Source organism: Melanostigma gelatinosum, assembly GCF_949748355.1.
Source record: "Melanostigma gelatinosum genome assembly, chromosome: 15".
In the NCBI taxonomy this organism is placed as follows: Eukaryota; Metazoa; Chordata; class Actinopteri; order Perciformes; family Zoarcidae; genus Melanostigma; species Melanostigma gelatinosum.
Genome location: NC_136648.1, coordinates 22604525 through 22628317, shown reverse-complemented (window position 1 = coordinate 22628317; position 23793 = coordinate 22604525). Strand labels below are relative to the sequence as shown.

The 23793-nt window shown below is 41.6% G+C and overlaps 1 protein-coding gene across 1 annotated transcript in view; it reads right to left on the bottom strand.

The window, feature by feature from the left end:
* Positions 1 to 3004: 3004 nt before the first annotated feature.
* ca8 (carbonic anhydrase VIII) overlaps positions 3005 to 23793 on the bottom strand; it is a 31081-nt gene continuing 10292 nt past the window's right edge. Inside the window, exons 4-9 of the mRNA XM_079285322.1 lie at positions 23255 to 23350; positions 20015 to 20077; positions 19848 to 19896; positions 18805 to 18917; positions 12498 to 12692; positions 3005 to 3618 (exon numbers count right to left, since the gene is read on the bottom strand). Coding sequence (XP_079141448.1) covers positions 12558 to 12692; positions 18805 to 18917; positions 19848 to 19896; positions 20015 to 20077; positions 23255 to 23350 — 456 coding nt within the window. The 3' untranslated portion in view covers positions 3005 to 3618; positions 12498 to 12557. The remainder of the gene's footprint in view (positions 3619 to 12497; positions 12693 to 18804; positions 18918 to 19847; positions 19897 to 20014; positions 20078 to 23254; positions 23351 to 23793) is intronic.

Genomic DNA, 23793 nt, shown 5'->3' with positions numbered 1-23793 from the left:
CAGCGAGGGAGGCCTGATCGTTCTGGCCCCACGCTGAATCTATTTGAGGGCGCTGATTGGCTAAATTGTATGTCACTCATTTATATCTTGAATCAGCGATTGGCTAAACTGCTTCATAGACCCGCCTCTTTTGGGCCAAAACGATCAGGCCCCCCAAGCTGCCGTTCTCAGAGTGTCGTGCACACAGACAGAGAGCACGAGCAGACAGCACACCGACGGAGAGGACGAGCAGGAAAAGCATATATTTTGCGCAGATATCATATTTTACACACATTACTGGGTACATTCCATAATTTAAAAACACAAATATTGACAATTTGTATAATTTATGATTATTATAATTTTTTTTTGTTTTTTGTGTGGCTCATGGTGGGGGCCATGCCCCATGGCCCTCTATTGACCATCCGCCACTGCTTCTTACTGAAGACATACATCTTTAAATACAGCTCACAAATGGATCATTTCATTTTTAAAGAAGGCTCAGCAATTTCCCAAAACAACGGGGGCACTGTAGTTTTTATCAATTGTCATTGTTGTTCAAGTCCAGTTCAGACGTTGCTGTGGTGTTGTGAGTTTATGAAAGCATGCCGGCAAACTGGTGACCTCACAGACCCAGAGCAGATCTGAGCCGGTGAGTTGACCCAGAACAAATGAAAAAGAAACATTTTATACAGGGGGCGAGAGCAGTGTGTTTATGTAAATACTGAAAAACAAAGGTAAGGGGAGACGATGACAAAGGGCAGGAAGGGGGGCATTCACATTCAGACCTGCAGGAAGGACACACAGTTGGCATTTGGTCATTCAAGGGGCCGACACAGCTGGGAGCCTGAAGTAGCACCTAGGCGTCATTTGGTTAGAAAGTCTTCAAATTATTCAAACAGGAGGAATTGGTGCGTTTGTTGGGGACTATTTTCAGCGACGGATTAATCCGCATTTGGTGCTAGTTCATGGTAATGAATACAATACTTGGTAGAAGGATACATTAATGATTAACAACAATAAAAACATAGAATATGATCAGAAATAATGATTGATTCTGTTTCTTTTGGTTCACAAGTAGAAAAAAAACTCCATTCGTTGTTTTTAGTAAGTCAGTGTTGTAGTTTATTGTTGCTTTACAGTAACAGGCATCAATTCTCACAGTTTATTTCAGCTCAGTATGTACCTTAAATATTGGCCCATTCACACCTGGTATTAAAATGTGTTCTTTTTTATCTTGTTTGTGGCCGCATTGTGATCAAATGGATGTAGTTTATGTCTGAATCACTTTTGCTAGCTACTGCTACTTGTAGCTTCTACTGGGCTTTTTTTCCCATAAACTGTAGAACATGTGGACTTGGTCTCCATGACGTCACCCACAGGTTTCTGAGGAGCCGTTGTGAAGCTCAAAGTATAGCTCAACAAATGGACAAACGGGTGGATCGTCGGTGGAGCTGAGGCGGCCCTAGTGTCACGGCTAGCAGCCTGAAACGGCACCACCCTGTCACTCAAAGCAGCCACGCCCTCAATTATGCCCAACTTTAAACCTTTGTGTAATTTAAACAGATGAGTTTTATAAAAATTCACTCCCATGTCATGAACATGGAAGTTATCTATAGAGAACAAAACAGTTTTTTGTACCAGGCTGTAAACATGTTTACTGTAAACGTGTCTACAGCCTGGTAGTGCCTGAGTGATGTAGAGACGCTGGCCGCGTCTGGTAGCAGCAGCGACCTGTCAATCACAGTGAGCCCGTCCTAAAGCATACCCTGCTTTATGGTCTATTTGACTCTAAATGGACCATAATTTACGAAATGAACATCATGCTGTATTGAAGAAGACTTAAACTAGAGATTGAGACCATAAACTCATGTTTACAATGTTTACTGAGGTAATAAATCAAGAGAGAAGTAGAGTCATTTTCTCATAGACTTCTATACAACCAGAATCTTTGCAACAGGAGGAGTCACCCCCTGCTGGTCAGCAGAGAGAATGCAAGACACTTACGCATTGGTTTCACTCAGCAGAACTGGAGGTTGCCGCCTGTTATTAACATGGAGGTCTGCGGGGATTGACTCTCTTTTGGAGCCTCAAGTGGCCATTTGAGGGATTCACACTTTTTGACTTAATTTATCAGCACCAGAGGGTACTGCTTGGTTTTTCCTTATCCAGAAAACGTTGTCCAGAATCAGATCACATTATAATGCCAGGTGGGAATGGGGTAATATAACCTACACACACACACACACACACACACACACACAAAAGCAGTGCTTGTAACCCTCCCCGCTACTGAAACAATACGAAGGGGGTGACGAGAGTAGTGTTCGATTGATGTCAATGCCATTTAAAGCTGCTATTAGTCCAACGTTTGTGAAGAACTGTTTTTATTTAAAAAAGGAGAAAAGTGTTCAATACTACATTCTTAAGACAATAAACTGGCTCAGGGACTATCAACACTGTCATGGAGAATCTGGAGGGGGAGCCTAGAGGATAAAGCCACTAAAAAGACACCAGTTTGAACAGATGTCCGGTGGACTAGTCTTTACATACTTATCGCCAATGATGAGAACAGCACGAGGTAAGCGGGTGAGGTAAGTGTGAAATATGAGAGTTTGAAGGACTTCATTACCCCGAGGACACGTAATGTAATGTGAGTTTGGCTGAATAAAGCTGTTGTGTGCGGTGAGATGAAGATGTGGAGGAGCTGGAGTTAGATCTCACACACCAGAATACAACCTAACCGAGCAGTCTTATCAAGCTAATTAAGAGGTATCGATTACACCTTATTGGACGCGTTAAAGGAGCAGTGTGTAGGATTTAGTGGTAACTGGTGGTGAGGTTGGCAAAATGGCTTAAAAAGGGGGAAAAGTATGACATACTGTATGTTATATAACTTTTCAAACCAAGGTCAGCGCTTATATGCAGTTTGTATTTTACGCAGGAAAACCAGCAAAAATTGGCGACAGACTCCTTTCTATTCTTTTTCTGGTGCCACGTTCAATGACACAAAACAGGGTTAGTAAATAGTGAAAATGTTAGTTGTTACTTATTCAGTCTCTCTTTCAAACTAATTTGGGACAATGTTTGAGTGCTGATTGAACGAAGATGAACGTAATTTTCCGGCACATTAATGGCAATTTTGTGGACTATAACTATGATTCGTAAATGTATTTTAATATAAACACGTTTCCCTTTCATCGAAACAAAATATTCAGATTAGAAAAACAGTGTGTAAACTGTGTGTTGTAGCAGCTTTACTGCAACACATTTAGTCTGGAGCACATAGCGACAGCCTGGTGGATCCACGTAACGTGGATGCAGCTGAGCAGGTGTGTTAGTCTGTCTCACGGTACATTGAGTTTTTGAATGTGTGTGTGTGTGTGTGTGTTCAGATACATCTGTGGTTCATGCTTCCTCTTGTTTTGACAGCAGAGATGGCTGTAAAGCCTCCTATCATCTAATCAGGACACACCGAGACACATAGGGAGGATGTTACACATATACAGTAAGAATAAGAGGGGGAGAGAGGTGATGCAGAAAAGGACACACACACAAAAGTCAATCAATAGTTTCTTTGTCCACCTTCAGTCTCCCTCTAGTTCCATTCCTCTCCTCACATCTCGTCTTCCTGCTCCCCTGTAGTGAAAGGGAAATATGGATCAGATCAAAAGAAAACAGGGAGAGAAACCAGATGTGCTCCACAGCTGAGTGAAACCTCTTTTATTGCTCTTGGGTTTTGTTAAATATGTAGTTTTTCAACTTTCACACTTACTTCAGACTGGTGGGAAAGAAAAGAGTTCAAAGCTCCTCAAGAGAAACGTGTTCAAAACTATGAAAGTTGATGATATTTCCATCTGCAGCGCTATATATGAAGTCACTCGACCACCAGTCAAATGAAGTGTGATATACTGTATACGTATATACATCCTAACTAAGGTTCCACTATCTTCTCAGCCTCAGTGAAATTACTGTAATATTATATATTGCATATTAGCCTGGTGCCTATGAATTGAGACCACTTACAGGAATTATTCTACGGGACTGGATGGTTGACAAAACAATGAACGGTTGTCCCTCAAAAAGCCTGAATTAGCCCTAAAACTGACGTAAATAATGTTCTATAAAGTTGTACAACCTTGCAGTGAAAGCTTCACACAGAAAAAGTATTTATGGAATGTATTTTTGGTTGAGAAACGTCAACGTATCCCGTGGTTTTTAAAAATGTACAATGCCAACATGTTTTCTGGGGTGTCACATGCTGAGCTGGGCCAGCTCTCTTAGAAGATGTCTGCTGATAGTGTAGCAAGACTTTTAGACTCAATGTTGCTCTGGTCTGTCAATCAATGGATCTCCACCTTGATCCAGACTGAAATGTTTCAACAACTATTGAGTCTATTGACATTTTGTACAGATATCCATGGTCCTCTGAAGACATATCCAACTGAATTAGGTGATTGCTGGACATTTTTCTTCTAGCGCCAGCATGAGGTTAACATTTGAGGCTTTTGGTAAAATATCTCAACAAGTATAGGATGGATTGCCATGAAATCTGGTAGAGACATTCATGTTCCCCTCAGGATGATTTATCGTAACTTTTTATCCAGAGCCATCATCGGGTTAAAGTTTCAATTTGCCGAATACTATGACCAAACAGAGTGGTGCAGGGGTGATGTATTTTTGTAGGCCAACCCTGGAAGTTAGCATCGCATTGGTTCCGTTTCGACAAAAAGTCAATGGGATCTTGGATCATTGCAGAAAATAAACTGTGTGGCGAACAAATGGCAATGATACTTGCACTTTTTGTTTAGCAAGATAATCTTCACAAATGAACACCACATTTGTGATTTTTTGAATCGGCAGAAGTTGAAAGCTAACGTTAAAGTTTCTTAAGCTTGTGTTAACCCCACACCTTATTTGAAGACCAAAAACAAATTTAAAAAAAACATTGACTTCGAGACAAGGGAACCGGACGTGTAAAAATGCTGAGTCATTTCTAGGGTTCAGGTCTCATTCCTGCACCACACTATACCATTAAAAACTAATGACTAATGCCTCAGCTGTAATGTGTATTTATTGCTAATTGGCTAATGTTAGCATGCTAACACACTTATGAACATGGTAAACAGTATACCTACTTTGCATTAGCATTTAACCTTGCTATTGTCAGCATTCTACTATTAGCATTTAGCTTAAACCACATTTAGGGCAGCCAGATGGACAAGCACAGTTGCAAGACAGGTTATTTTATTTCCACAACAACATTTGCTCTTTTCAGCTGGTGATAGTCGTTTTTTACTCCTTTTTTAATGCTAGTTTTCTGTCCGACCTCCAGCTTCCTCTCCTCTCTGCTTGTCTTCGTCCTCTCTCTCCTTCACAGGTCTTGTCTCAGGTGGGTTTGTGCTGGTGGGACCAGATCGGTATCCGTTTACACTATATACAATAGTCCTCTGTCTCCTCCTCTTTCATCCCTCTGGCATTCTCACCTCCCCTTCACCACAGCGCCCCTATTCCTCCCTCCTCTCAACACACTTCTTCCCTCACTTTTCCCTCTTTCCCCAAAAGCTTCCTGTTACTCTGGCCCTTTACTATGAGCTGCGTTGAGGTCAGCTCAGATATTCACTCGCATCACGTCATAAAAACGATGTCGGCCTGCTCTTCATGGATATAGTTAGTTAGTATAGTGGACATCATAATGTTTGCAATGAGGTTGGCGAACCTCTAAGTGAAGGGGTCATTTGTTTAAAGAAGCAAGAAGCATGAAGTTTACTCCTGACTTGTATTTCCATTTAATCCTCCCTGGCAGCATCTGACTACTTCGCCCGTCCTGTTCCTTCAACGTGACCTCTACAGGTACAAGTGGTATTACGAGGCAGGACGGGCCGGGGCTAGCTGGTTAGCATACTCATTTCAGTACAAATCTCTGCAACACAATACACAGACGTCTTTGACATAACGCCTACACTGTAATCATGTTCTGTTGACACCAAAAACATTTTTTAATAAAGTTCTCGCTTTACACATTGCACCTTTTAATGTCCTCAACAACAGAAGATGCCACTGAGTTAAATTACGGTAAATAGAGTTGTTTTTGGAGCTTGACCCATAGTAAGGATTAAAATATCTCCGCTCCTGCTAATTCGATTTTTGGACTCCCTTTTTTTCGTCTGTCTCTTGCAAGCCTGCCAACATTTAGGAAGTGCAATACTAAATTTAGATCACCTTTTAAAGAAAGCGGACATGGTTTGTTGAAGTCAGTTGCTACAGCAAGGTCAAATGAGATGATTTACTGCATGAAAAATACTGTGTTCCTCCTGTCGCTGATGATGTTGTGTACCGAGGCCAACTGATAGTAATGTGAAAGCGTCACACTGTGAAGAAGAATAAGCGATAAAAACAACACCAGCATTTCTTTGCAGGCTCATCTGTTTTTATACATCTTACCATGCTGACATGTAGAAATAACCACAAAGTTTTACGATCTGCAAAAGTTCAGAAAGTCTTTTCTGTCTCTGAGCTCCAAACGTTCTGCTCTGTCTTCCTGCCGCAGTGCTGCTGAGCTGAATCTGGGACCCGTCCGTACACTACACACTGTATATAGGCTTGTCCCAGATTAGTAACTGAACCGGGTTAGTTCTTCCAGGGCTTGACCCACTCCACTGTAGTTTCAGAGGACCCAGATACCTCAGGGACAGAATGCCTAGTTCCATTAAAAGACTGTCCCTTGAGAGGAAATGTGCTGAACTAACTAAAATCACAGAAAACAGTGTTTTTTATTCATCATACATTTATTTTACTCGTATCTTAAGATTTAGTCTCATGTAGGTGGTGAATTAAAGCTGCACTAATACGTGCTTTATATTAACAATGGACTAAGTGACTGCTGTGTCGACCTTTATGAGAGAGTGCAGTCGCTTTGCTGCTTGCTCTTGCCTCTGCTTGCATTTTCTTGCATTTTCTTGCTTCAATTTGCCAGATATATCACATATATCTTGCCAGATATATCACATATATCACTCTTCAACATTTGAGTGAAGACAAATCCAGAAAGTCGTCGAGCTATTTGGATTGTTGGCTAATGCTAACTAGCAGCTAAGTTAAAGCTAAGTAGCAGCAAGATGCCTCCCTCCACGGATGACTACTACAAACTCCTACAGAAGATTGCAGTCTTGGAAACAAAAATCTACCGACTAGAAGTAAACGCGGAAGTAAATGGACTGTGTGGGAATGATACCACTCTACCATGGATTCAAAACACTGGACAAATGCAAGCTAAGACACAGCTAACTAGCATAACCAGGCCTACCAAGAAACAGGAGGAGAGAGCAGATAATGAATCTTATGCGACTGACTGGCCTGCACTAGCACACGGGCAGAATTCCTCCTCAACCCCTGCACCCAGACGGACAAAGCCAAGGACAGCTAAGGAAAGTAAAACCTGCAAAATACCTCCACAACAACCAAGCCTACAACTCCAAAACAGATTTGCTCCATTGTCGCAGGATCATAAATCTCCATCTGATGACCTGGATAAGCAGCTATCAAAGCAGGGTAAGAACTGAGAGTAAATGTGAGAAAAGGCCGCAGGCAAAGCTAATGACTGGGCCTGAGACTCTGATTGTTGGCGACTATGCTGTAAAAGATGTCAGAAAACTGTGCAGCAAGAACACCAAAATACTCTCCTTTCCGAAAGATATGGTCTCTGACATGAGAGACAAATTCCTGGACATCGTGGCTGACTATCCCACAGCGAAAAACATCATCGTGCATACAGGAAGCTGTGATATTGTGAAACGACAGTCTGAAGTTCTAAAGCGAGACTTTATTGATCTGTTAAACACAGTCAGCTCTGTCAAGGCTGAGGTGTTTATCAGTGGCCCTCTTCCACCAGTCAGAGGAGGAGATGAAGGATTCAGCAGGCTGTTTGCACTGAACAGATGGCTGTCAACTGCATGTGCTGACCATTCAGTACATTTTATCAACAATTTCTACCTTTTCTGGGAGCGCAGACATCTTTTTGCAGCGCATGGAATTTGCCTGAACACGTCAGGGGTAAAACTGTTTACCTCTAACCTGTTTTTCTCCCTGCGTCACCCGTCTGTCCCTACTGCCAAGGACAAGATACAAGAGGAGTCTAAACAAGAGATAACCACACAGCATCGCCATGGAGACCTTACGGGAAGGATGCCCGCGCCTAATGACAGTCAAAAGGAGGAGTCTCCAACCTCATCATCAGGGACCGCCTTCGCCTCCGATCTCCCACTTTCCCCACCCTTCCTAGACAAGGAGTCTTTACCTCCCTCCCCAGCACCTACTTCCACCCCCCAAATTCCATCCAGGTCCCTTTCCTCTCTCACACTCTCCCCATCCTCCCCCCACCTGGAGTTCACTGACCACATGGAAAAGCTGGTCATTGCTGGGACCAAACACACTCCTCGCCACACTCCTCGACGGTTCCACAACCATCTTCTGTCTCCCCTACATGATAACGGAAATAATTGATATCTTCTGGGTCCAGGCTACAAGGCTAATGACACCAATGACTCTCTCCAGGAAAAGTCGGGGCCCTGTATGCAGCTAGCCGCTTCAATTCCTGTCCTGCAAGTTTATAGAAAAAGAAAGGTGAGGCTGCGAAGAAACAATAGTAAACATGCTAACTTATCAAACTTAGCATACATTCCTCATCAGCCTGTCCAAATAAATTGGGCAAAGAAAGCTTTAACCACATTAAACTTAGCTTTATTAAATGTCAGGTCTCTGTCAGGAAAAACATTTTAAATTAATGATTTTATTGTTGGGCACAAACTGGACATTTTGTTTTTAACTGAAACTTGGTTAAATCAAGATAACAGTGCAGCTGTTCTTATTGAATCAACACCTCCCAACTTCAGTTTCATGAGTGAAACAAGAGCGCATAAGAAAGGAGGTGGAGTTGCTGTTTTATTTAATGATTCTCTTCAATGCAAGCAGATGTCCTTTGGTCATTTTGGTTCTTTTGAATATGTGGCTCTGAATTCCACTCAAGCTTTATTCCTAAACATTTACAGACTGCCTAAATACTGTGCAACCTTCTTTTATGAGTTTACTGAACTGCTGTCTGTAATCTGTATTGATTTTGACTGTGTTGTTATTGTTGGTGATTTTAATATCCATGTTGATAATCCCCAGGACAGAGAGTCTATAGAACTATGTGGTGTCCTTGATAACTATGATCTGACTCAGCATGTGACAGGACCCACCCACAACAAGGGGCACACTCTGGACCTAATCATCACCAAAGGTGTAAACATTTCCAAGGTTGCTGTGACTGATGTTGCACTCTCTGATCATTTCTGTGTTTCCTTTGAGAGTGCAATCTCCTTGCACACAAATGTCCAAACCAAGGTTGTGACAAAGCGTTACATCTCTGAAAACACCAGTGAACTATTTATTCAGAAGTTCTCCTCCACACCAGCCCTCTCTTGACTCTCAGTCAATGAGCTTGTAGATGGCTTCAATTTTAAAGTTAAAAATATTATTGATGCCATTACACCCAATAAAGTGAAGGTTGTCTCGGGTAAGCAAAGATCTCCTTGGAGAAATGCTACGCTGGTCAAAATAGAGAAACGAGAGTGTCGGAAAGCTGAGCGCAGGTGGCGAAAACCTAATCTCCAGGTTCACTGTGACATCTATAAAGAGAGACTTTGGAACTTAGAAATGCAAGGCAGTCATTCTTCTCTGACATCATAACCAAAAACAAGAACAATACACGCGCCTTATTTGCTACCGTCGACAGGCTAACAAACCCTCCAGTGTCGGTAGCTGCTGAGCTCCAATCCACCTGGGCATGCAATCAATTTGCCTCCTTTTTTACTGACAAAATTCAGAAAATTAGACAAGCAGTCAGTGCCTCCACACCAACCACAGGATATGTGTTGTCCCGATCTCTGAATAACATCCATTCAAATATCATGACACAATTTCATTCAATCGACCGTAGAAGCCTAGAAGACATTATACAACATCTGAAGTCATCCTCCTGCTGCTTGGATATTCTACCAACACACTTTTTCAAAAATATTTCAAACTGCATGACCACTGATCTCTTACATATTGTAAACACATCCCTTCTCTCAGGTGTATTCCCACAAGCCCTAAAAACTGCAGTTATTAAACCGCTCCTAAAGAAGGCTAGTTTAGACTCCGCAACGATGAAAAATTATAGGCCAATATCAAACCTCCCATTTTTAAGTAAAATAATTGAAAAAGCGGTTTTCCAACAGCTGACCAACTTCTTGGCCGTAAATAACTGCTTTGATGTTTTCCAGTCAGGCTTTCGATAGCACCACAGTACTGAAACTGCTCTTGTTAAGGTTTTCAACGACATCCACTTAAACATAGACAATGGCAGAAGTTCAGTCTTAGTGTTACTAGATCTCAGTGCTGCATTCGACACGGTCGACCATGCCATACTCCTAGAAAGACTAAACATCTGGGTGGGACTCTCTGGCACAGCACTTAACTGGTTTGAATCCTACTTGAAGGACTGAGAATACTTTGTGTCTGTGGCTGATTACACATCAGAGCTGACTAAAATGACATGTGGTGTTCCCCAAGGTTCAATACTGGGGCCTCTTCTGTTCAACATCTACATGCTTCCACTAGCTCAGATTATGGAAAGCAACAAAGTGTGTTATCATAATTATGCAGACGACACACAAATCTACATAACTATGTCACCAGGGGACTATCATCCCATACAAGGGCTGGGTAACTGCATTGAACAAATCAACATCTGGATGTGCCAGAATTTTCTTCAATTAAACAAAGATAAAACAGAAGTAATTATTTTTGGTACCAAGGATGAACAATTGAAAATCACCGCTCAGCTTCAGTCACTGATGTTAAAACCCACAAACCAAGCCAGAAATCTAGGTGTAGTTATGGATTCAGACCTCAACCTGAACAGCCATATCAAGACAATTACAAAATCAGCCTACTATCACCTGAAGAATATATCAAGGATTAGAGGACTTATGTCTCAACAGGATTTGGAAAAACTTGTCCACGCATTTATCTTCAGCAGACTGGACTACTGTAATGGTGTGTTTACAGGTCTCTGTAAAAAGTCTGTCAGAAAGCTGCAGCTGAGTTAGAACGCTGCAGCTCGAGTCCTCACTAAGACCAGGAGGGTGGATCATATCACCCCAGTTCTGATGTCTTTGCACTGGCTTCCTGTCCAACAAAGAATTGACTTTAAAATCCTACCGTTGGTTTACAAAGCACTGAATGGTTTAGGGCCAAAATACATCTCTGATCTGCTGCTACCTTACGAACCATCCCGACCCCTCAGGTCGTCTGGGACCGGTCTACTATCTGTTCCCAGAGTCAGAACTAAACATGGAGAAGCAGCATTCAGTTTTTCTGCTCCACATATCTGGAACAAAGTCCCAGAAAGCTGCAGGTCTGCTGAGACCCTCAGCTCATTTAAATCAAGATTGAAGACCTTTCTGTTTGCTGCTGCCTTTAATTGAACCACATTCAATTAATATATTAATCAATTTCCTGCATTTCTGCATTTTACTACTGTATTTTATTTCTTACACTGTTCTTAATTGCTGTTAAATCTCCTTTTCTTTTGTCTTATGTTTTGATGCTTTTAATGGTTTTAAAAGGACTGCACAATATATCGCCATTTCCTCCGGGATCGAGTTCGTGCAAGGCGTACACTATAAAACGCAGATCGGCAGAGATCTTTTCCAGACGTGGTTTGTGTGCGAGTAATTGCAGAATTGCGGCAGTGTATGGTTGATTGCGTGCAGCGCAATGTCTCAGGGAGACATCGATTCAAATTTAGAAAGTGTACAATATGTCGCCATTTCCTCCGGGACCGAGTTCGTGCAAGGCGTACACTATAAAACGCAGATCGGCAGAGATCTTTTCCAGACGTGGTTTGTGTGCGAGTAATTGCAGAATTGCGGCAGTGTATGGTTGATTGCGTGCAGCATAATGTCTCAGGGAGACATCAATTATTGTTTCAATGTATGTTTTAAATCTCCTTTACTTTTTACTACTGAATTTTATTTCTTACACTGTTTCTTTAATTGTTTTTAAATCTCGAGCAATCAGTGCGCAGGATCTGTTTAGGCAACAAAATTACTTGGTGAAGTTAAGAAAAAGATGTTTGGGTTAAAAACAGGATGTTTGCTTCTTAGCTAACACCACATACGTACGTTACGTAAGAAAAGTGAGTTGAAATGAATCAACATTGACTTCGTTTTGTGCGGGACTCAAACAGCAATCTCCTTGATGACAGTTCTGTGTTGGTTTGACCCGTCCATCCACCCAACCTTGCCCTTTAGCAGACTTCTACACTCTTTATACTACCTCACCTGACTTCCACAGAGGCAGCCCTGCAGATCATGTGCGTTGGACCTTATCCTCAGGATACTTTTTTGTCAAAGTGGGCTGAAGCTACTCCAGCTGATGCACTGCATGTTAAAAACAGCACAGAGCAGAACTCATTGTGACACTGTTACCTTCTGTACTTGTATTTCTAGGTGCCACAGTTCTTCTGAGTCAGCAGTGGGAAGCGAAGATCACTGGAAGGCAGCACGAACCGTCCGGTCACTGAGCGGCTGGGTGGGACGGAAGTTGTCCCCCAACATCCCATCGTTCCCTTCTAGTAGCTCCGCCCCTTTGTAATGGGACCGCAGCCTCCGAAACTCCTCGATCTGCAGAGGAGGAAAGATTTTATTTGAGAGGCCGAACTATTGGTGGCAGCTCCATATGTCAAGGCTCCACACATACAGTATCAGGATTGATGTGGTGATTACTGATATCCCTGGACTGGATTTATTCACTAGTTTGCTTCAAACTTCAAACATCCAGTGCACCCTGTGTGCACCCCGGCAGAGTGAGGAGGTGTCTGAAACTTGTGGAGTAATTTCAAATACAGTCTGGTCCCTAAATAAGCCTGTTTGCACTCCCAAATACGGCAACTTAGTCAATGGCCCTCCTCGTCACACTGAGTCTCTACGTGGCCGTAGTTATGGCAGGAATAAATGAGGAAGTCAGTGGTATTAGGAGTTTTAGGACGTTTCTCTCGTTTTTTGTGTCCTGTGTGAAACTAACCTTATTTGGTTTGGTTTGAAGGGAACTTATGCTCATCAGGTTCGTAGTTGTGTTTTGGGCTTCTAATACCTCTTGCACACAACGCCCCCAAATTTGGGGGCTCTCGGGCTTAGGGGAGGTAGAAAATATCGTCCAAAAATTGGTCATATTGATAGCGAATATTGTGCATGTGTACATTTTATATACCGGATTAAACATCAACGTATGGGCAACACTATCATATAAGTGACTTTTTACACACTCCAAACACAACTATACACTACTAATATAAGCAACTATAAAATGTGTCATAATACCACGTATTTCTGGCCAAGAATCTGCATTTAATTTACTGCGCTTCGATATTTGAACAACAAGCTAACGACTACACGGCTAATCAATACATCGCCAAGGATTAGAATTCGACGCAGAACCCATAAATGCCTTCGGTTTTTCTCTCCGTGAAACCATTACAAAGCTGTGAGCCAACAACGCCAACACAACACTTCCCTTCACCGGAAAAAATCAGAGACATCTGCTTACCTTTATGAAGAATCACGGAAAGGACAGCGATAATTATCCGGTTCAAAGCTAGAAACATTGTTGGCAACTACATCCTGTCTGTTTCCTGTAGAAGGGGGGTCAATCTGGACCCGAGGGTGGGTGGTCAGACTTTTGGCGAATGGAATATTACGTTCGGGGATGCGCGGCAGTTTTTGCATCTTTTTACTCGCTGAAAGTTCTGTCAATCAGCACCCGGCTTTGACGACCGCCTTCCTGAGACTCTGACGCGTCGAAGGCGGCTCATTGACTGAAATCGACCGATGATAGGCTGAGCTAGACTCCCATACACACACAGCAACTGGAATTCAGATGAGAAAATCCCATGGATGAGAGCCAGAAACAGGCTCTGAGAGGACCCTGGCTCTCAAAATGATGCCAAAGAGCTGTATTTGGATGTATTGAATAATATGAGTGATAAAAAAAGTGAAGTATATAATTATATAGTATCTAAAAGTTCAATGTAAGAGCTGCAACAGCTGGTTCCAAAATGCCGACCTTGCATGACCTCTCTGTACTAAAAGCCTCTATAACCTTCTTGTTCTTCACTTTATCCCAGCCAAACTTTATTCTAGGACTACTGATCGGTTGTGCTATGATTTGGGGGAGTTTTTAGGCTCTCATCTGCATTATTTCAAAAACACAATATTAATAAAAGTGCTTTTTTTTCAGGTGAACCTGAATATTTTCAATTTGAGCTGGGTAATATCTTCATGTACTACATTAACCAGCAACATATACACAATATTTACCCATCTGAACAATCTCACAAGTGTTATCTGAATTATAGCATCAAAACTTATTGAAATAGACCTTGTAGTTACAGAATTGAAGTCTCTTTAGTATGGGTATGCCATTTTCGAGCAGAGGCCTAAAAATAGGGCTAGAGTTTAAAAGGTCTTGGATCTATTAGATTGAATGGACTCCTGGTGTTTTTAATACCCTGTTTAAAATATTTGATGTAATAAGTTTTGTAATCTTGGGGGAATCCTGTCTCAGGCCATCATTTACCGCCACATGTACCAATAGAGGCTCTGTGGGCTTTTAGTTGGTTTGAGCCAGTATAAAGGGTCGGTGTACCCTAAAAATTGTAAACCAAAGCCGGGCCTTGCCGTGGTCGCATATAGATACACAGGATCATTCAAGTCCTCCGTATGACTTCAAACATTTGCTCTACACTCAGGGTTTCCTCGGGCTGTCAAAAGGAACCTGCATGGGGGAGAATTAGCAGACTAGGACCCATGTGGAGTCTCTCATGGCGGATAAAGACCCTTTAATGATATAATGATAGTGTGGGAAAGAAATGTGAGAATGTGACAGCTTTCAGAGCTGTGAAAGCTCAGTGAATGTGTTGTCAGTCTATTATTTCTGGTGATTTCAGCTCCTGATGTTTGCCTAAAGAAAGCGTGGCAGATGGCTGAGCAAGCAGCCTATATTTACCCAGCGCTACAAGAAACAACTCTTGTTTTCATACTCACACCAGAATGTTGTGATCAGAACTGTGACGGAAAGGATTCACTATCTGACTTCCCGTTCACGTGTAAACCACCGCTGATACTAGTGGCTGGCCAAGACAAACGACAGTTCCTGTGCTGTCGGGCTGTTGGCTTACAGAAACCAGATTTATAGCCCGCTGTCAAAGTGCAAAAGCCTGTTGGCATAGAAACACTTGAATACCTGCATGCACTGTGCACACACACACACACACACACACACACTCTTTTAGCAGCCAATGATAGCCGGATGTTTGGAGACGTGTATTCTAGGTAAGCAGGACCTGCTGTTTTACAACTCTTCTGCTGTTTGTGTTCATTCAGCAGCTGGTGCTCCGATTAAACAAATGATGTATTTTATAATTTGACATGCTGCAGTGACATAGCTCAAAGAGGCAATTAATGTATTAATGAATAACTCTGAACATACAGACATGATGCACATACTTTAAGTTTAATTCTGACTTGCGCTTCCTGATTATATCAGATTCATCACAAATAAAAGTCCATAAAGCCAGAACTTGCCTGAAAATCATTCTGTTTTTAAGTTTACTTTAGTATTGAAGTAATCCAGTGATAGTTGTCTGTACTTCCATGGGTACACTGCAAACAGGAACTGCCAATAGCGAATTCTATGTACTAAATGGTGCCAGTTTGACAAAATAAAGGCTAAGAAACGGGCTCAAGTTGTTGCCAGCAGTGGAACTCACTGCCTGCATGGCCACATGGTGCTTCCTGTTTACATCCCCTAAAGTCCTCAGGTTAAGAGGGAGTAGATGTTGGGTGTCTGGGGGTTGCAGATGTCTCAGTTTTGTCCGAGGAGTGTCAGACTTTGACGTAGAAAAATGCAAAAAACTTTCTTGCTGAAGTAGTTTTTCTCTACTTTGGGCCTCTCAAGTGGTTTCAACTCAACAATTATGTTGTTGAAATAATTTTTTTAATAATTGAGCGGCTAACCTGTAACCTGTGACCATGACAATTAGCATCTCAACCGTTTTAATCAAAAATAATTCTCATGGCTAAAGCTTGCCGATGATGTGCATCATCTCCGTACAAAACCTTGTGGAATGTTGTAAAGTCCTCCACATTTGAATGGACACAGCCTGAGGCAGGAGGACAGCCGGGAGTCATTGTCCCTGTTAGCATTTCAAAGGGTCAGCGTGCCAGAGGGCAGCACGGATGAAAGACTGAAATAAATGTCAGAGGATTAACCATCATCATCCTCGAAGAGAACCATGAGTCAGGCAGAGGCTGAATCCAAGGCAGTGTGACAGGCTCATTGATTGTCGGTGGGTGTAGAGGCTTCATGTTCTGTGTTGAATGCTAGAGGGCTTCAGGTCAGCGCTCCTGTGTTTTATGAAGGCCACTAACGGGCCCGGCATTGATCACATGTACAGCCTGTTGATAAAAACTAGCTTATATGCAGCTTTAATCAGCAACTAGCTTATATACAGCTTAATCAGCAACTAGCTTATATACAGTTTAATTAATCACCAGCATATTTGTAGTTTTAATAACCATTAGCTTATGCAGCTATATTAACCACTCATACAGTGCCCACAGCACACACTAGGGCCAGGAAGAAGCAGGAGGGAGATTACTGACTTAACTGCGCCACAAGGAACAGGCAGCCATCTTTTGAGAAGATAAGGAAGGAACAATAGATAGTGAGATGCAGGGACAACGCCCTAAGTAGTCTCTCCTCTCTTCACAACTTGCTTCACAGGTCCGCTCTCATGCAACATTTCACTCACACTGATAGAAGAAACGCCTTCTGGGAGGGGCCAAGTTGAACGGACGTTCAAGGTCTCCACCCAGGTGTCATACACATACAAATGTGCCACGCCTGCATCTTTGATTTTGACAAATGGACATCAAGGGGAGGAGCCCTATATTAAGCTTCACACTGCCGTGTTCAAGTGTGTCTCATGGTGAATCTCTGCGAGGTTCAACCATTAGAACCCATGCATGTTTAATTGTTTGGGCTGAATAACTCTGTTGATAAATAAATCTATTGCTTTGATATAACTATACGCCTCTTGAGAGCTTCTGTTTCATTCTTAAATCCGCTCTAAGTGTGAAAGATAGCTTTATTTTCACAACAAGCCTGAACTGAGGAAAAAGAGAGAGCAGCGCTCAAGCCAGGCTGACTGCTGCATGCTTGTATAAAATAGTCATGTGAGTGACGACCTTACTGTTGCTATGGTGAGCAGTTATGATCCTTGATTACGTCACTTTTACTGCTCGCTACTTTTTCCCTCAGGGATATTGGAAAAGACAACTATATCTTCATCTCACTGTACACAGCTGATGTAGTATATATGTTGGCATGTACTGTACTTTTGTACAAATTTGAAGAATTTATACTTGTTTCTATTTTCTGTTACTTTCTATTCCTACTCCAAATCTCGGAGGCAGATATTGTACTTTTTACTGCACTAACATCTTTAGTTACTTTACAGATCTTCGATCAAAACTATATTATAAACTATTCTAAATGATATCAATAAGGCTTTATTGGTCTTAAGTGGGGGATTGGTAAGCTACCCAGCAGTATGTAAAGTAATATATAAAATATGTTCGTTCATTCAAATTACCGGTAGCTCCACTTTAACCATCTGCAACAGTAAAGTGCTGAACACATTAATGGATCAATAATAATTTACTTCATGTACTTTGAGTATATCTTGTGCAAATGCTATTTTTTATTAGAGTAAGATTTGTAAGGCAGGACTTTTACGTGTAACAGAGTATTTCTAGTGTCACATTACTACTTCTAATTAAGTAAAAGATCTGACTACTGTGCAAGTGTGTGTCCACCTGATGAACGTCTCCTTTCAGCTGCTAAATGCTGCACTTTGTTCACCAGCTGGTCTATAACCTGGTCTGTCTGTCTGTTTGCTGCTGAGCAGGTGGAGCACAGTGGTTCTATCAGAGCTTCATCACTGAACACAGAGAACCAACACAATGAGTTTAGAGACGCTCAAATACCAAAGGCTGAGGTGAACAGAGTCTGTTGCAACAATGGGTCATTTAAACCCATTGTTAATGAAATATATATTAATTAGGTAGGAATGAAAGACAGGATGCAGTCATGAGTAACCCCTTTACAAGCTGATTATAACACTCCTAATACGGGAAGAGGAACCAAAGAGTACTTTTGTAACTTTAACATAGCTGGTAGTAATATCAGCATTGATGCCGTCAAACCAGAGATATGGCCTTTTTCATGTGTCATGCAGCATGCTAGCAGCAGCTACATCTAGCCTCAGCCAGAGATGAGCAGCAGGCTAATACAGAGGTCTGGTAACTACCGGTAGCTCACTTCTCTCTGACTCAAGACATTTATCAGATTTCACACAGCTCCTTCTGGAACCACAAAATGCTTAATACATACAACTTTAAAAAAAATATGTACAGTGTTGTGGAAAAAAAAAAGTGTCTGCTTTCACAACTTGAAACAGCAAACGCTGTGAATTTAAGAACTAACCCTCTTCCCACAAAAGGCTGGGAACCTGGCCCTGGGGGGTGCAGCGGCCGACGGAGGACGACATGTGTCTGTTCATTCAATATGTTTTTATATTTTAAGAAGTTTCCATCGCGACTATTTCTCACAGGGAGGCTAAAAAGATTTTTCTCCACCACATACAGCAGTACTTTGTTTTGTATTTATGTTTACCTGTAACTGTGAGATGGTGAGAGGGTAGCGGTAGAGGATCCAGGTCACAGTTTCGCTACAAGGTGGTGTGGTCAGAGATCCTTCATACACCCAGTAGTCTCTCAGTAAAGGGTCTGGAGGCAGATTAAACAACTTATGTCAAATAAAACGCTTCAAAAATCAGTTGGTGGTAGCAGCTTTTATTCTCCAGATGTGCATTTTAATAAACAATCCAATTTTCTGAAATGGTGAGACTAGCTTACATGTTAGCACTGATACAATTGGAAATTAAAAGGTGGGTAGAGTAGGTGCTCCACTTAGCACAATGTACAGAAATGATCAAATGTCCAGAAATGCACCATTTTGTTGTACTATGTTTGGGGATTCTGGCGATTCGGGAACCCCTTTTCTTGAAATTAGCCACCGTCCTTCAAAATGTGGTGTTGGCATAATGACTAGGGATGGACTCTACTCGCAGGTTCTGTTTTAAATTCGGTAAAATACCTAGATTCATTAATGTGGCTAATTTAGAAACTCAGAGGATATCTATGATTAAGGGATTGCTTCCATGTGACTCTCAATATGTCAATGGCTGAGCCAGCGGCTAGCAGTGAACTGTGCTAACAGTGAAAACAATGGCAACAGTACTGACAGAGCCAACACTGTTTACCTGGTGCAGGTCGGCGTTATGTGTGGATGCACTTCGCCAAACAACTGCCGAATGCAATATTTGCAGGAGGGTTCTCACGAAAAAGGGAGGAACAACAAGTCCCTGCTTAAATATCTACCGTTCATCATTTTAAAGTCATAACCGTTTAATGTGATGGACGGAGGTGAGTTTTCATTACTTGATGAGGACGTTTGTGCTGTCTCACGGTTCTACTCCTTGTTCTGTGACACGTCAGAATCACGTTGTAAAAACTGGCATTAAGGATGAATGAATTGATGAGAGGATGATTGAGACCCAGCAGGCTGCCAGCTTGGGTCAACTATGGCGGTATAATCTAAAACGTCTGTTTATATATTCATTATGCATTTGAAATAAAAAACGGTTTTCTGCTCACCAGGTAACAGAGTGTTGGGGTTGAAGCAGGGGATTATCTTGCTCTTTCCCTGATGGTGTGACAGCAACACAACAGAAATGATTGTATTAATGTATCATGCATGTTTAACAGTGGCGTTATTCATCTGATGTAAAAACGTGTCCTTGTTTTTTCAGGTTTAATCTCACCTTGTACTGCAGGTCCTGTAGAACTTCAGTGATGGCCTTCAGACCCAGGTGCTCCTTACCGATCTGATAAAAACAAAGCGTTACGGGTTTCAGTGGGCGGACTTTGCGACGTATCTTATCAGTAACAGCCTAAAAGACGTCAACAGAGTTTTAAGAAGATCTTAGTTTGTATCTGCCGTATCCGTACAGGAAGTAAGCAGGAAGTAGAAACTAAAGGAGCTGTCAAAAACAGGACGTGTGCGGTTGACTGTGGCATCGGGAGGTCAGGGCCGTCTGGGGTGAAACCAGACGGTGACTTCTGGAAGGTGTCTTCTCACTGGGCTGGTGCCTCAGATCTCTCTCAAAGTGATGTTGTTCTCTGAGGTTTGATGGAGTTAAAGTTCCCATCTTGTTTAAAGAAGTTTTTCCGAGCAGAGAAACTAAGGATCATTTCAACAGCAAAGTCCTCATTTCATAGGAATATTACAGGAGGTGTTTTGCAACTCCTTTCACAGACCGACTTATATTATCACACTGGATGGTTCAAGTTCATCTGGAATAAACCTGTTTGCTCATTTAGCAAAACAACTCTTACAATCCCAGGAAGGAAAAACACTTAAAGGCCACACTGACGTGCTGAAAGAGTCAATCTTTTTAAAACTGAGGGACATGGAGGGGGAAAAGCCTGCAGATAGGCCTACTTTCAAAAAGTTCAAAATCTTTTTACAACGACATTGTGTCAAGCACAGATGGGTGGTTCTTCTCAAATATATTCCACTCAGTGGCAGTTGTATTTACATTGATTCTACCCTCCTTGATAAAAACAGGGTAGGAAATAGAAATGTTCATGATATTAAATGTCATATATATAATACAATATATGGTAATATTCATCATGATTAATTGCTGGACTGTTGTATTGAACTGCTTTAGTTACAGTTAGTTGTACCTAATGAAATCACAATCACAATTGGAGGCTACATTACACTGACATTGAATAAATGTAGCGTTAGTTCTTTTCTTCAAATTAGTTTGTCTCGAATGTATTCTGATGATAAACTGTAGTGAAATGTATCTTATGTAGAGAGGGTCGTCTGGTAACCGCAAGGTTGGCAGTTCGATCCTTGGCTACCACGTGTCCTGTGCTGAAGTGTCCCTGAGCAAGACACTGAAGCCCTAACTGCTCCCCGGGCGCTTCTCAGCACCCCACTGCTCCCTATATATACTAGGGATGGGTTGAATGCAGAGAACTTCCCCACTGCGGGACTAATAAAGGATTATAAAAAAATGTTTTAAAGTAAATTACATTACAGTCATTTAGCAGACGCTTTTATCCAAAGCGACTTACAATTCAGAGTCTATCACATTTCTACACCGTAGGCAAAACTACAGGAACAACTTTGGGGTTAAGTGTCTTGCTCAAGGACACATCGACATGCGACTAGCAGAGCCAGAGCCGGGGATTGAAAGGCGGCCCTGCTATCCACTTAGCCAGAGCCATCCCCAAATAAATATCTTAATTTATTTCGGGATATATTAATATATTGTTTCAACACTTTTCTTATTCTCATGACAATTTCTTTAACCTTTTTTCCCTGTCAAACTGAAGGATTTTGACACATGTATGTTGTAGATAAACATATGTTTAATATTAAGTAGCTTACATTTAAAGTGTTTCAGGCATTGTCAGAATTTGTTTTTTTTTACTTTTTTATGACCTGGTATGAAAATAATCGAGGAAAAATGTAAGACCCAATAAACACTGATGCTTGCATCACTTCAATACTGTTGATAAAATTAGCTTATATTAGCTTATATACAGCTTTACTCAGCAATTAGCTTATATGCAGCTTTAAGTAGCAATTGACTTATATACAGTTTAATTAATCACTAGCATATTTGTAGTTTTAATAACCATTAGCTTATGCAGCTCTATTAACCACTTATACAGTGCTCACAGCATACACTAAGGCCAGAGAGAAGCAGGAGGAAGGTTACTTATTTAACTGCGTCACAAGGAACAGGCAGCCATCTTCAGATAGATAAGACAGTGAGATTCAAGCGAGGGCCAACGCCCCAGCTGAGCCCGGCTTCTTCCCACACTCTTTCTGTAGGTCCTCTCTCATGCAACACCTCACTCACACTGATGGAAACCAACGCCTATTGGGAGGGGCCAAGGTGAATGGACATTCACGGCCTCCATCCAGGCGCCATAACGTACAAACGTGCCACGCCTGCATCTTTGACTTTGGCCAATGTGTATCAAGGGGCGGACCCCCTATATTAAGATTCACGCTGATGTGTTCAAGCGTGTCTCATGGTGAATCTCTGCGAAGTTCATCCATTAGCACCCAAGCTTGTTTGATGGCTGGGCTGAATAACTCTGTTGATAAATAAATCTATTGCTTTGATTTAACTATACGCCTCTGAGAGCTTCTGTTTCATTCTTAAACCTGCTCTAAGTGTGAAAGACAGCTACACATTTTTTCACAACAATACAAACTACACTCAAATAATACCAACGACAATTCAATTCCTAAAAAGCAAGTGAAGGCAGCATGCTAGTCAGCTTAACATGTTGTTAGCTGTTATTAGCTCGTAACATTAGACAGCTGTGTGTGCTTTGTTCATTGGTAAGATGAGGTAGCTCTATTTGTTGGCTCAGGCAGCATGCTAGTTAGCTGAACTGTTCTTGGCTGTTTCTTTTGTTGGCTAGCATGTTGTTAGCTGACGTGTAGACAGGATGCTTTGTAGCTTTCTAAGGTGGAGTAGCAAAGGATAATTGTGTGGTTTGTTGATTGGTGGGTTGAGCAGAGTGCTCCTCGTGGTAGCAACATGCTAGCTAGCTTATGTCGTTAGCAGGTGGACATTAACCAGCATACTGTAGCTTGTGATGTTATAAATACAATAGAAAGAAATGAATAGCTTGCTATAGAGGAGGGTGGTTCTGGGACACATATACATAGACAATACATTCTCAGTACATTCTCGCACAAATTTATATTGAAACAATATTACTTTTTTCTATGCAAGACAGGTGTAGGCTACATTATTACATACATTTACTGTATATTGGTAAAGATATATATATTTATATATATATTGGGGAAAGAAATCTAGGACCCAATATGCGCACATTCAGGTTACATGTGTATATTTTGTCAAATGTGAATTTTGATCTGGCAGTGTTTAACTGTGTTAAAACCAACCCCTTATCTGGTTACTATGCCAGCCTACTGGTTCTTGATGTGGATGTTTTACCTGCACGAAAAGAGCTATGATGAGGACTCCGTTCTTCTTCCCAAGAGCGTCCTCCAAAGTGTTGAACAGAGTGCTGTTCCAGTGAATCAGATGTAGCTAAAGATGGACACAGAGACAACAGAACACAAGCTGTGTTTGAGAGGCCATTGTTATTAACAGGTGTATAGAACAGTGGTAAGTGAGGAGAGTGAGAGACCATCAGCTGGGGGTGAATGACGGCTTTGTATGTGGACTCTTATGTCAAGTTAATGTGACCGTGGAGAATCGATTGGAAAACTTCTACCCTGAAACACATTATCAGACCAGACCACAGAGCTATACTTGATTAGACTGAAAGCTGCCTTGGGACTTATCTTAAAATATATATATATATATATATATATATATATATATATATATATACAATCTCAGCAATCGCTGAGCTGTCAGCCTCTTTGTCAGTAGTTTAAGCACAGACTTTCTGTTGAACTCTGGTTTTGTGGTTTGCGAAAGAGGTCAAAAGCTGTCTTGCTCTTTAAATATATCATGATTGAAATACT